This window comes from Muntiacus reevesi, chromosome 2, assembly GCF_963930625.1.
Source record: "Muntiacus reevesi chromosome 2, mMunRee1.1, whole genome shotgun sequence".
Taxonomy (NCBI): domain Eukaryota; kingdom Metazoa; phylum Chordata; class Mammalia; order Artiodactyla; family Cervidae; genus Muntiacus; species Muntiacus reevesi.
The window spans coordinates 198,768,613-198,782,898 of NC_089250.1; the positions used below are offsets into that span (position 1 = coordinate 198,768,613).

Here is a 14,286-nt window from a genome sequence, read left to right on the forward strand (position 1 = left end):
GTTAAATTTTTCTATCATTTACAGCCTGTGTGACCTGGCAAAAGCTACTCCGTCGTTTTGCATTTTAGTTTTACTTCTGTAGGATGGGGGCAGTGAGAGTCCCCACAGAGGTGTTGTGATGATTAGCTGAGTTAATGCATGCAAAGGACTTACAACAGTGCCCAGCACGGTATTTGACGACTGCTTTATCACAAGGAATGGAGATTCAGTTGTTATCATTACATGTGTTATTACCTTTTGTCATGGAATTTACAGTCTAAAGGGATACTCTTGTTAATGAAAGAGACAAAGGGAGGTTTTTTGGCCAGGGATGGTTTGCCTTGGTCCTAGAGGAAGGATTATCACTGCTTATTAGACAGATCTCCTTTAGTGATATCACCAGACATCCTTTAGAGATAGTGTGGGGTATGTTCCTGTGGACATTTGTGTCTCCATAAGAACAACAGTGTATCCTGGGTGAGTGCCAGGATCCTGCCAAGTTATTATTCTGCCAAGTTTGAGAGGAAATTTCATCTTGCCATAGGATGAGACTTATAATGGTAATTATAAAAGGAATTATAAAAGGAATTATAGCATTACTTTTCTGTTGAGGAAAGGGAGGAAGGAAACACTCTGATGCAAATGAAAGAAATTCAGGAGCTCAATTCACACTAAAAAATGGGAGTTGACTGAGTTTAGAAGTGAATGTGACTTCAGGCATGGCTGGATTCAGGGGCTCAAATGATGTCATCAGGAAAATGTTCCCCCCACCTCTCAGCTCTGTGTTCTTGGGTGTGGCCTTTATTTTCTCCATTTGGTGATAGTATTGGCCTGCAATATCCCTTTTATTGCTAGAGATACCAGAAGAAAGAGAGCTTCTCTCATAGTTCCATCAAAATTCCCCAGGATGATTCTGATTGGTCAGCCTGCATTACATGTCTGTTTTCTTGGTTAGGGATGTGGACCACATGATTGACAGCTTCTCCAGGTATACAGATAATCTTCTCCTAAAAGAAAAAGATGCTGGGGGACAAGGGCAACAGCACGATCTTTCCATTTACTGCTTATTCTCTCTCCTAGACTCCCCCAGAACTGGACAGCTGAGACAGTGAAGGATTTGGGATCCTTTCTAGTGCTTTTCTCAGGAGATGAATTAAGCTCTGTTGCCACAAAGGTACCTCAATGTTCTATCTTAGAGAAGGCTGAAGGAGTTTGAAGAAGAGAAAAGTGTGGTTAGTTATATTCCCTTGGGTTTGCTGGCAGTTTGTCTTTCTGGAAACTTCCTCTCTGCCTCAAAGAGCTCAGATGTTTCCAGCTCCACTTCAGGATGCTCACGGTTCAGGGAAAGGCCATGAGGCAGCATCTAAAGGAACTCCAAGCCTTTCATGTGGCTTCTAGGCAGATGTGCGTGACCTGGGAGCTGTCACTGGCCGCCACTCTGCTATCCATGTGCCTCCCACATGCATGCCCATTGGAGGGCTCACACCCATCAGCACCGTATGTACACAACATGTGTGTCCAGTGTGTGCAGTCACATGGGCAAACATATCTGATCCAAAACCAAATCTTAACTGAGCATTGCCTTTGGGTGTAATACTCTCCTTGGAGCAATTCCCCAAGAGTTCGACAAGGCCAAGAGGTGTGCCAAATGGTCATGTACTAGGCATCTCCTGCTGTGTAACAAAGCTGCACAATCTCACTGGCATGCAACAGAAAACATTTATTTTTTGCTGCCTGCTCTGTGGGTCTGGGACTATGAGTTTGCTCTGGGGAATAGGCTACCTGGAGCCTGGTTTTCTTGCTGTGGAAATCTGAAACTCTACAAAAGGAAGGGCAAAGTGCAGCTCTCTTTAAAGCCTGGGCTGGGAAACTCCTAACCATCACTTTTCACTGACCAAAGTAAGTTATATGACCAAGCCCATCTTAGTGGGGCAGGAAATTTCCTCCATGCAGGTGGAGGGTGGAGTAGGAGGGGATGTGCTGAACAAGAGTCAGATAGACTGCAAAGCACCTCCACACACTTTCATTCTCTGTATTCACACACGTAAGGTGTACGTTGTCACACTTGCTCAGGGTACCTGAATACCTGGCATGTCATCTAGATTCACACATAAACAGCAACATTCCGGTGTCCAGTCATGGTAAAATCTTCTCTTGGGGTGTCCAAACCTAGAGTCATAAGCAGCAGATACATATGTCTTATAGGCTTGTCTAACTTTTTTAAAAATTAACTTTTAAAATTGAAAAAGTTTTATATCAATATAGTTAAAATCTCAGATACACAATGTATGATTAAAAAAAAAGTTGCCAAACATACACACAGTAGGACACTAAGTAAATAAATACGAGTTAGATTAATTTTAAGCACATTCAAAACAATTGCATATGTAAGAGAAGTTTAAAAGTGCGTGAGAATGGTTAATTATCAAATATTGAATTTGCGTTGAGAGTTACTTCTGGGGAAGGAGGGAGGCCTAGGATGAGCTATCGGTTATATTTATTTCTGATGTTTCACTTTTTAATCTGGGTTGTGGGCATGTGGATGTTTTGTTGTATTATTCTTTCTTTGTATTATTTGTTGTATTATTCTTTCAGTCGTGTCTGACTCTTTGTGACCCCATGAACTGCAGCATGCCAGGCTTCCCTGTCCTTTACTGTCTCCTGGAGTTTGCTCAAACTCATGCCCATTGAGTCGATGATGCCATCCAACCATCTCATCCTCTATCGTCCCCTTCTCCTCCTGCCTTCAATCTTTGCCAGCATCAGGGTCTTTTCCAGTGAGTTGGCTCTTCATATAAGATGACCAAAGTATTGGGGCTTCAGCTTCAGCATCAGTCCTTCCAATGAATATTCAGGGTTGATTTCTTTTAGGGTTGACTGGTTGGATCTCCTTGTTGTCCAAGGGACTCTTGACTCTTTTCCAACACCACAGTTCAAAAGCATCAATTTTTTGGTGCTTGGCCTTCTTAATGGTCCAACTCTTACATCCATACATGACTACTGGAAAAACCATAGCTTTGACTAGATGGACCTTTGTCGGCAAAGTAATGTCTCTGCTTTTTAATATCCTCTCTAGGTTTGTCTTTTCTTCCAAGCAACAAGTGTCTTAATTTCATGGCTGCAGTCACTGTCTGCAGTGATTGTGAAACCCAAGAAAATAAAGTCTGTCACTGTTTCCATTTTTTCCCCATCTATTTGCCATGAAGTGATGGGACTGGATGTCATGATCTTCAGTTTTTGAATGTTGAGTTTTAAGCCAGCTTTTTCACTCTCCTCTTTCACCTTCACCAAGAAACTCTTTAGTTCCTCTTCGCTTTCTGCCATTAAGGTGGTATAATCTGCATATCTGAGGTTGTTGATATTTCTCCCAGCAGTCTTATTCTACTTTTAGTTTTAATGACTGAAACGTTAATAGAACAAGAAATACATACTTGGGTTAGAAAAATCCCAAATACATCAAAGGCTACAGGATGTGAAGTTTCTGGCTCTGTGTTTCTGGGTTCCCAGCCTCTCCCATCAATGGTAGTTGCTCTTCCTAGATTCTTCTGCATCCTTTATGAAAAATCCTCCTCCTCCCTTTAAAAATACAAAATGGAAAATACTGTGCTGTGTAATAACTGTTTATCTTAGAGCAGCCGCTCGTGACCTTAGCTGCATATGGGAATCACCAGGGGACTAAAATGGACAGATACATGGCCCCACCCCAGACCAATGGTCTCAGAATCTCTAGGGTAGGGCCTGAGTGTCTGTGAATTTCCCAGTAAATTTCCCACATAAATTAATGTGTGACTCTGATTCTGAAAATTAGAATAGAAGGAGGAACTACTTATAACCTGGGTGACTTTGGGGACACACGCAACTGCAGGGGAGAGTTTGATGAATTCTCTGGACTCTTGGACAGATTTACCAATAATATCCTGAGTCTTGAAAAAGTGTATCAGCTCTGGATAAGAAATGGCACCTTTCTTAGGGCAACTAGAAGCCCCCTCACTGCTAGTCTTCACCTCAAACTCAGAGATAACGCTTTTCTCCTCCTTTTATACATATATATTTTAATGAAAATTAAATAACAGTACAACCCCAAAAGAGACAGGCATACATAATTTTTATAGATATTATCAGGTGGTAATGATGCACCATTTAATACTCCCACAAAGAAATAAGTATGCATAATTCCTACATCTTGGCTAGCATTAGGTATTGTCACTTTTTTATTTCTTACAATCTGATGGGTGAAAGCAATATACTTGAGCATGTATTGGATTAGCACTGAGGTTGGATATCATTTTATATGATTCTTTGTAGAGACTAGGTTAGTTGGGCAAGAAATTAAATTTATATGAGAAGCTGCTACAAGCATACCTCAGCGATATTGCGGGTTGCGTTACTGACCACCACAATAAAGTGAGTATTGCAATAAATCGAGTCACACGAGTTTTTTTTTTGGTTTCCAAGTGCATACGAAAGTTATGTTTACACCATACTGTAGTCTGTTAGTGTGCAATATTATTATGCCTAAAAAGCAATGTAAATACATTAAATAAAAAATACTTCATTGCTGAAAATGCTAACTATCATCTAAGCCTTCAGTGAGTTGTTAATGTTTTGCAGATGGAGACTTTTGTCTCAGTGTTGATGGTTGCTGAATGATCAGGGTGGTGGTTGCTGAAGACTGGGGTGACTCTTTTAATTTCTTAAGATAAGACAGCAACAAAGTTTGATGCGTCAATTGACTCTTCCTTTCACCAACAATTTCTCTGTAGCATTTAATGCTGTTTGATAGGATTTTACCCACAGTAGAACTGCTTTCAAAATTGAAATTAATCCTCTCAAATCTTGCTGTTGTTTTATCAACTAAGTTTTGATTCTGTAATATTCTCAATCCTTTGTTGTCATTTCAACAATCTTCATCGGGAGTAGATTCCATCTCAAGAAACCACTTTTTTGCTCATCCATAAGAAGCAACTCTTATCCATTAATGTTTCATCATGAGATTACAGCAATTCAGTCACATCTTTAGGCTTCACTTCTGTTTCTAGTTCTCTTGCTATTTTCACCACATCTGCAGTTACTTCCTCCACTGATGTCTTGAATGCCTCAAAGTCATCCACAAGGGTTGGAATCAACTCTTTCCAAATCCCTGTTAGTACTGATGTTTTGACCATTTTGCTTGAATCGCAAGTGTTCTTAATGGCATCTAGAATAACCATCCTTTCCAGGAGGTGTTCAATTTATTTTGCCCAGATCCATCAGAGAAATTATCTGTGGCAATCATAGTCTTAGGAAATGTATTTTTAAATAAAAAGACTTTAAAAATAATAATTGAATTGAATAATAAAACATTTAAATAATAAGCCAAAATTATTCCTTGATCTATGGGCTACAGAATGGATGTTGTGTTAAGTATGAAAACAACATCAATCTCATTGCATATCTCCATCAGAACTCTTGAGTGCATTATCAATGAACAGTAATATTTTGTTTATTTTATTTTTTTTTTATTTTTTTTTATTTTTTTTAACAGTAATATTTTGAAAGAAATCTCTTTTTCTGGGTAGTGGGTTTCAACAGTGGGCTTGAAATATTTAGTAAACCATGCTGCACTCAGATGTGCCGTCGTCTAGGCTTTATTATTCCATTTATAGAGCACAGACAGAGTATATTTAGCACAATGCTTAAGGACCCTAGGATTTTTGAAATGGTAAATGAGAACTGGCTTCAACTTAAAATCACCAGCTGAATTAGCCTGTAAAGAGAGCATCGGCTGGTCCTTTCAAGCTTTGAAGTCAGGCTTTGACTTTTCTTCTCTAGCTATGTGCGTCCTACGTGGTATCTTTTCCCAATATAAGGCTCTTTAGTGTAGCCATCTTTGTTAATTATCTTAGTGAGATCTTCTGGATATCTTAATGTGGCTTCTTCATCAGCACTTGCGGCTTCATTTTGAAATTTTATCTTATAGAGAAGACTTCTTTTCTTAAACCTCATGGACCAACTTCTGCTAGCTTCAATCTTTTCCCCTGCAGCTTCCTCACCTCTCTCAGCCTCTCAGCTCTTCACAGAATTGAAGGTTGGACTTTGCTCTGGATCAGGCTTTGGCTTAAAAGAATGTTGTGGTTGGTTTGATCTTCTATCCGAACCACTAAAGGGCTTTCCAGATGGCGCTAGTGGTAAAGAACCCACCTCCACTGCAGGAGACATAAGAGAAGCAGGTTTGATCCCTGGGTCAGGAGGATTCCCTGAAGGATGGTATAGTGACCCACTCCAGCATTCTTGCCTGGAGAATCCCCGTGGACAGAGGATCTGGTGGACTATAGTCCATAGGGTTGCAGAGTCGGACATGGCTGAAGTGACTTCATGTACACACCAGACCTCTAAAACTTTCCACATCAGCAATAAGACTGTTGTGGTTTCTTATCATCTCTGTGTTCACTAAGTAGGACTTTTTATTTGCTTCAGGAACTTTTCATTTGCAGGCACGATTTCACTTAACTGTTTGGTGCAAGAGGCCTAGCTTTCAGCTTGTCTCAGCTTTTGACATGCTTTCCTCACTAAGCTTAGTCATTTCTAGGTTTTAAATGAGACTTTTAAAGAGACTTATGACTCTTCCTTTCATTCCAACACTTAAAGGCCATCGTCAGGTTACTAACTGACCCGATTTCAGTATTGTTGTGTCTCAGAGAATAGGGAGGTGTGAGGAGAGGGAGAGAGATGGGAACAGCTCCTCGGTAGAGCAGTCGGAACACACACTACATTTATCAATCAAGGTCACTGTCTGATAAGGGTTTGGTTTGCGGTGTCCCAATTATAATAGTAACATCAAGGGTCACGGATCACAGATCACCATAACAAATATAGTAATGATAACAAAGTGTGAAATATTGTGAAAGTTACCAAAATGTGACAGAGACTTGAAATGAGCCAGTACTGTTGGCAAAATGGTACTGATTGATTTGGTCATCAGAGTTACCACAAACCTTCAACATATAAAAAAATGCAGTACTGCAATGCAATAAAGTGAAGTGCAATGAAGCGATGTATGCCTGTATAAAGAAAAAGCAAAACAATGGGGGCAATGAAGCGGTGTTCCACTTTAAACTCTTTTAATGTGTTTTAATTATTACTCGTTCCTCATCGTTCATCTTTTCTGCCCCACATAGTTTCCTGACATCCTTCAACAAACAGCTTCCGAGATGGCCGGGACTTTGCCGCCTAAAGAATTCCTCCAGGCTGTCTTTGAATCTGTTCGGAACAGCAGTGTGGAGAACCCCAGCTCTGACCCCAGCCCTGGTGAGTGTTTCTGGGGTGTCTGAGTCTGGGTCTGGCAGCAGTGTTTTGGCTGAGTTCCTGCCATCAAGCGGACTCCTTGTGCCAGGGACTGGATGCAGTGTTTGCAAAACCAGAAGAGTAGCAAAATTCCATGGGCAAAAATTACATCTTTGTAAAGTGATTTGAAATTGTATCTTGTGCTCCTCAGCCAGGCCAGTAGGTTTAATGGGTGAGCATGTGCAACAAACATTTCAGAAGGATTGATTTAAGGGCAGAATGGCGGTGTGACTATGAATTGCTGTGCTGGGGCCCGGCTGACTGGATTTGAATCCTGGGGCTGCTACTTGTGGGCTGTGTGACTTTGGGTAAGTTCCTTAACCTCCCTGTGCCTCAGGTTTCATCCTCTGTAAAATGAGGATAATGAAAGTTCCTACCTCACTAGATTATTGTGAAGACTGGTGGATTTAAACCTATAAAAGTGCAAGTGAAAGTCGCTCAGTCGTGTCTGACTCTTTGCAAACCCATGGACTAAAACTCCATGGAATTCTCCAGGCTAGAATACTGGAGTGGTTATCCGTTCCCTTCTCCAGGGGATCTTCCCGACCCAGGGATCGAACCCAGGTCTCCCGCATTGCAGGTGGATTCTTTACCAGCTGAGCTACCAGGGAAGCCCCTAAAACCTATAAACATGTCCACAACAGTGCCTGGCATGTAGGAAATGCTCAGTAAGTATTAGATATCAACAAGTATTATTGTACACCTATTAAGCATAGACTTGTGCCCAGTAGGAGGAGACAAAGTTAATCAGACCCAAGAATGGTTGTGATAATGATAGTTGACAGTCCATGCTTACTTTGTTTCCTGCAACAACTAATTTTTGAGCACCGACTATGTGAACAAAACAGAAATCCCTGCCCTCATAGAGCTGAGCTTACGGGTGTGGAGGGGGGGCGGTCACCAGACAACAAATTGCAGACATAAGTGAAATAAGAAGTGTGTTGTGTGATAAGTATCAAGAAGGAAAATTTGTTTGTTTTCTATGTCTGTGTCTCTATTCCTGCTTGCAAATAGGTTCATCTGCACCATTTTTCTAGATCCCACATATGTGTGTTAAGAGACAATATTTGTTTTTCTCTTTTTCACTCTATATGACAGTCTCTGGGTCCATCTGTGTCTCTGCAAATGGCTCAATTTCATTCCTTTTTTATGGCTAATATTCCACTGTATATATGTACCACATCTTCTTTATCCATTTCTCTGTTGATAGACATTTAGGTTGCTTCCAAGGGGGAAGAGGGGCTGGGATGAATTGGAAGATTTGGCTTTACATATATACACTACTATGTGTAAAATAGATAATGAATAAGAACCTACTATACAGCTCAGGGAGCTCTGATTGGTGCTCTGTGGTGACCTGACTGGGAAGGAAATAAAAAAAAGAGAAATACACACATATATATGTACATACACACACACATACACACATATATGTATATATGTGTATACACACATATGTATACACACATGTATATATGTGTATACACACATATGTATATATGTATGTATATATACACATACACACATATGTGTATACACACACGTATATATGCACACACATATATACACGCACACACACATATATGTATGTATCTCAGGGATGGGGGAGCCTGGTTGACTGCCATCTATGGGGTCGCACAGAGTCGGACACGACTGAAGTGACTTAGGATAGCATAGCATATATGTGTATGTATACACACACACACAGACACACATATATATGTATGTATACACACACACATATAAACATACACACATATATGCATATATATACACACACACCTATACACACATATATATGTATATATACACACACATATACACACATATATGCATGTATACACACACACGCACAGACATATGTATATACACACCCCACACATGCATGTATACACACATGTATGTATACACACATATGCACACACATATATGTATATACACATATATGTGTATACCCACATGTATATACACACATATATATGTATACACATATATGTATATATACACACATATGTATATGTATATATATACACACATGTATATATGCACACACCTATACACATATATATGTATACACACACACATATATATGTACATATAAACACACACACACACATATATATATGTATGTATACACACACACATATATATGTTTATATACACACATATACACATATATATGTATATACACATGTATATGTATATACACACATATACACACATATATATGTATATATACACACAGATATACACATATATGTATATACACACACACATATATACACACACATATATATATATATTTATATGTGACATACTATTTTGGGGGCTCTAAAATCACTGCAGATGGTGATTACAGTCATGAAATTAAAAGATGCTTGCTCCTTGGAAAAAAGTTATGACCAACCTAGACAGCATATTAAAAAGCAGAGGCATTACTTTGCCAATAAAGGTTCGTCTAGTCAAAGCTATGTTTTTCCAGTGGTCATGTATAAATGTGAGAGTTGGACTATAAAGAAAGCTGAGTGCCGAAGAATTGGTTCTTTTGAACTGTGGTGTTGGAGAAGACTCTTGAGAGTCCCTTGGACTGCAAGGAGATCCAACCAGTCAATCCTAAAGGAAATCAGTCCTGAATATTCATTGGAAGGACTGATGCTGAAGCTGAAACTCCAATCCTTTGGCCACCTGATGCGAAGAGGTGACTTATTGGAAAAGATCCTGATGCTGGGAAAGATTGAAGGTGGGAGGAGAAGGGGACGACAGAGGATGAGATAGTTGGATGGCATCACCGACTCAATGGACATGAGTCTGAGTAAACTCCGGGAGTTAGTGATGAACAGGGAGGCCTGGTGTGCTGCAGTCCATGGGGTTGTGGAGAGTCGGACATGGCTGGGCGCCTGAACTGAACTGATATATGTGTATATATATGTGTATACAGTGGATTCACTTAGTGGTACAGCAGAAATAACATAACAGTGTAAAGCAACTCTCCTCCAAGAAAATTTTTAAAAAGAAATTAAAGCAAGGACAGGAGTCAGAGAGTGGGGTGCGGGGTTGTAATTTGAAAAGACATTTGAGGAAAGACTCAAGGGAGTTGGGAGCGGGTCCAGGGGACATGCGGAGTCAGCTTCTCCGGACAGAGGAGTGGACAGGACTGGGGGAGGAAGGAGAAATGAAGGGCGGTGTGGCTGGAGTGGAGCCTTGGCTCCCTGTGAAGGAAATCTTAAGGTGAGGCTCTCACGGGGCAGCAAGCGCGGCAGCGTCACAGTCGGACTGATGCTCACCTCGGGTCCTCACCTCTGTCCTGTGGGGTGGGTGGTATGGGCGCTCCCACTCTTGACAGAGGGAATGAAGTTTCAAGAGACTCAGATTAGGCTGAAGTCTCAGAGCTAATAAATGGCAGCTCTTGGAACGGAACCCAAAGCAGGTGAAGATCACCACTAGCCCCCACGGCCCTCACGGCCCAACAGTCCAGTTGTTATAAACTCCTCCTCTGTGCCCGTGGCTACAAGAAAGTAAGACTTCTCTCACCTGGGGAGGGGGCGCTTACCTCCAGTGCTTAGTTGGCGTTTTCTTTGGTTTCTGGGTATTGATTGCTGCTGTGATTATAGTGACTAACGGATTAGCAGAACCACTACTTGGTTTCACTTGGGTAAATTTTTTTGTGTGTGTTGATTCATTCAACAAATATTTGCTGAATACCTACTATGTGCCAGGCCCCGTTCTAAGCCCTGGAAACACAGCAGTGATAACACCAAATCCCTGCTGTACTTTAAAACCATTCTTTTCTCCTCCATTCTGTACTTTCACTGGATCCTGCTTTCATTGGAAAGCGGGGCCAAGGGGGTCTAGGAGAGACAGGTCTTTTATCGTCTACAAGTGGGCTGTGATAAAGATGTTTGAGCACTAGACGTGTACCTTTGACCTGGTCCAGTTTTGCCTCTTGATTGATGTCCAGTGAATTTCCATCGAAGATGCAGTGAGAGGGGTGTGGGCACAGGGCTTGGGATATGTCCCGCCCTGGGTGGTGCTGGTGAGCCTGTCAGCATCAGGGGTTGTCAGCTACTAAGATGGGAAATCCAGGACTCCTCTTAAGACAAGGGGCCTGGTTTTCTCTTAGGTTGTGCACATCTGGGCCAGCTAAGACAGGATCTCATTTGTGTATTGGTGAGTAAATGGTTTGACTAGGTAAGGTTCAGCTTATTAAACGACCGAGACGAATGGGTTTCTCCTGTTGCCAAGGAAAATGTAACAGACCCATTTCTCTTCTCTCCTGGGATGGAAAGGCCACAGCCTCCACCAAGACTTTTATGGAAGGCAGGTTATCTTCCGTTTCCACACTTAGGAGCACATCTTCCTCATAATTCTGGAAGCCCTAACTCTTAACTCTGGGTTGCAAACTCAAATGCATGGGGCAGCTATGACAGGTAGTGTAAATAATAAAAATGGCTAACATGTACTGAGTGCTTACTGTATACTTGGCTTTATATGTAATGATACGTTTAGTCCTCACAAAAATTCTGTGAGGTATTCAACATTTTTATCCTCATTTTATAGACTAGGAATATGAGGCACAGTGGGGTTAAATAGCTTTGGATTTGAATCTAAAGCCAGAACTGCTCACCGCAGTGAACGGCTCCTACTATTGACCAGTCAGAATGATGCAAAGCTTCTACTGTGTGCATGTGGCTTTGTACAGAGCTAGCAAGATACGGCAGAAGTTTAATTCAAACTGGTCCCTGGGTGCCTGGGCTCAGCCTCTACCCTACACTGCTTCTCGTGGGTAAATCTGCTTGGAGAAAAATATTACTCACTTTAATAAAGAAGTAGACTCAGGGAATTCCCTGGCGGTCCACTGGTCGGGACTCTGCGCTTTCATTGCAAGGGGCCCGGGTTCGATCCCTAGCTGGGGAATGAAGATCCCACAGGGCTCACAGCCAAAAGTAAATAAGTAAATAAATAAAAAATAAAGTTACTGCAACCAGTGATCATGGGGGCTGGGGGAGGAGAAAAGACTCACATTTCCTGAAATTCTCTTTCCACTGTTCCTTCTCCATGTCACTTATTCTTCAGGTTGCCATGGCATCGTGGCTCCCTCTTTCGATGACATCGTCAAGCTGGCCGAAGCCAATGCCTGCTGGGCCCCTGAGGACCTGCTCTGCCTGGAGGAGGACACGTTTGTCAGGAGCGTGGAGCTGCTGGGGGCCGTCAGGAGCTTCAGCCTGGCTCAGCTGAGGAAGCTGAAGGAGAAGGCAGTACAGGTGAAGCCCGCGTTAGGCAGGAAGCCCTCACAGAGGGAATCCCAGCCCAAGGTCCCAGCCCCGCTGTGCACAGACCCGTCTCGTGGAGTTTGCACTTGGGTCATTTTGTTGGAATCTCACTGCGTCCTCTCTGAGCCAGAGCTGTGATCTGTGAGCCTGAGAGAGCTCCAGCTCCTCCCTCTCAGGGCTCTGTCGAGGATGGGATGAAATGTCTTGGCATCTAAAGGATGCCCCGTAAATCAAATTTTGTGGATACCCTGGTGCCTCTGCCTGAGGTGGTTTCTAGGAATCATGCCTTTTCTTTCTCCACTTGGAGAACCCTACTGCTGCTTGCAGGAGGTTTTCTCAGAATCTGTGGCAAATTCACCTGAGCAGAAAGGAATAAAAAGAGAACTGGAAGTAATTTGCCATCTTTATAAAGATTCCCTTGAGTGGCTTGTTTCAGCTGTTAAGATCGTTGTGGGCGATGTAGTTATGGTTGTGGGGTTAAGACATTAAATTCCTTAAAATGATAACTCTGTTTTTCATATGAGTAATCCAAATTTATTGTAGACAAGTCAGAAAATAATAAAGGAGAAAGTCAGTCAATCTTTTACCTGGAGATAACTGGGTGGCTCAAATGGTAAAGAGTCTGCCTGCAGTGCGGGAGACCTGGGTTCGATCCCTGGGTTGGGAAGATCCCCTGGAGAAGGAAATGGCTACCCACTCCAGTATTCTTGCCTGGAGAATTCCATGGAGAGAGGAGCCTGGCAGGCTCCAGTCCATGGGGTTGTAAAGAGTCGGACACGCCTGAGCGTGAAGCACTGTTAATATTTTGGTATGTTCACCCGAAGCTTCCCAGACTTCTGTGTATGCATGTAAAATATATTTAAATATTTCATACATGTATTTCATATATCTCACATATATATTCTACAAAAAATAGTATCATACTCACCAACTATTCAATGGCTTCCTCTCCACACTAACAGTGTAAGTGCATATTATTACATATCAGAAATATAAATCTATATCAGCATTTTAAATAGCTACATAATATCCTACTTTATGGTTGATCTTTATTTATATAACTAGTTGGTAGATTTTTAGACTATTTTTTTAATGCCTCAATGTACATATTTATACATATTTCTTTGGGCACTTGTCTTATTATTTACTTAGGCTAAATTCTCAGAGATGGAATTTCTGAATCAGAGTATAAATATTTTAAAAGCTTTTGATGCATGTAGCCAAATTTCCCTCTAAAAAGCATGTACCAATTTACATTCTTAACATCAACAAATGAGGGCATCCTTTATCCCATATCTCTCCAATACCATAAGTGATCATTGTTTTTACTCTTTGTCAATTTGATCAGCCAACTTAGTATTCTTTGACTGTTGTTAACGTACATTTCTTTAATATGACTGAGACAACTTTTCTCATATGTTTATTTCTTCTTTTGTGAATTTCCTATTCATGTTTTTTGTCTGTTTAAAAAATATAGTCATCATTTTCTTATTGATTTATAAGAGAACTTTATATATTAAAGAAATCTACCCCATGTCAGTTTCAAATACAGTCAGTAAAAGTGAAAGTGGAAGTCGCTTAGTCATGTCTGACTCTTTGTGACCCCATGGAATTCTCCAGGCCAGAATACTAGAGTGGGTAGCCTTTCCCTTCTCCAGGGGATCTTTCCCACTCAGAAATTGAACCAGGGTCTCCTGCATTGTAGGTGGATTCT

General features: G+C 41.3%; 1 protein-coding gene and 1 pseudogene across 1 annotated transcript in view; one reads left to right on the forward strand and one right to left on the reverse strand.

Annotated features, from left to right (window-relative positions):
- OTOA (otoancorin) overlaps positions 1-14,286 on the forward strand; it is a 66,039-nt gene that overhangs the window by 36,939 nt on the left and 14,814 nt on the right. Inside the window, exons 20-22 of the mRNA XM_065920321.1 lie at positions 1,060-1,153; positions 7,137-7,266; positions 12,376-12,563. Coding sequence (XP_065776393.1) covers positions 1,060-1,153; positions 7,137-7,266; positions 12,376-12,563 — 412 coding nt within the window. The remainder of the gene's footprint in view (positions 1-1,059; positions 1,154-7,136; positions 7,267-12,375; positions 12,564-14,286) is intronic.
- Positions 4,547-6,611, reverse strand: LOC136159053 (tigger transposable element-derived protein 1-like; annotated as a pseudogene).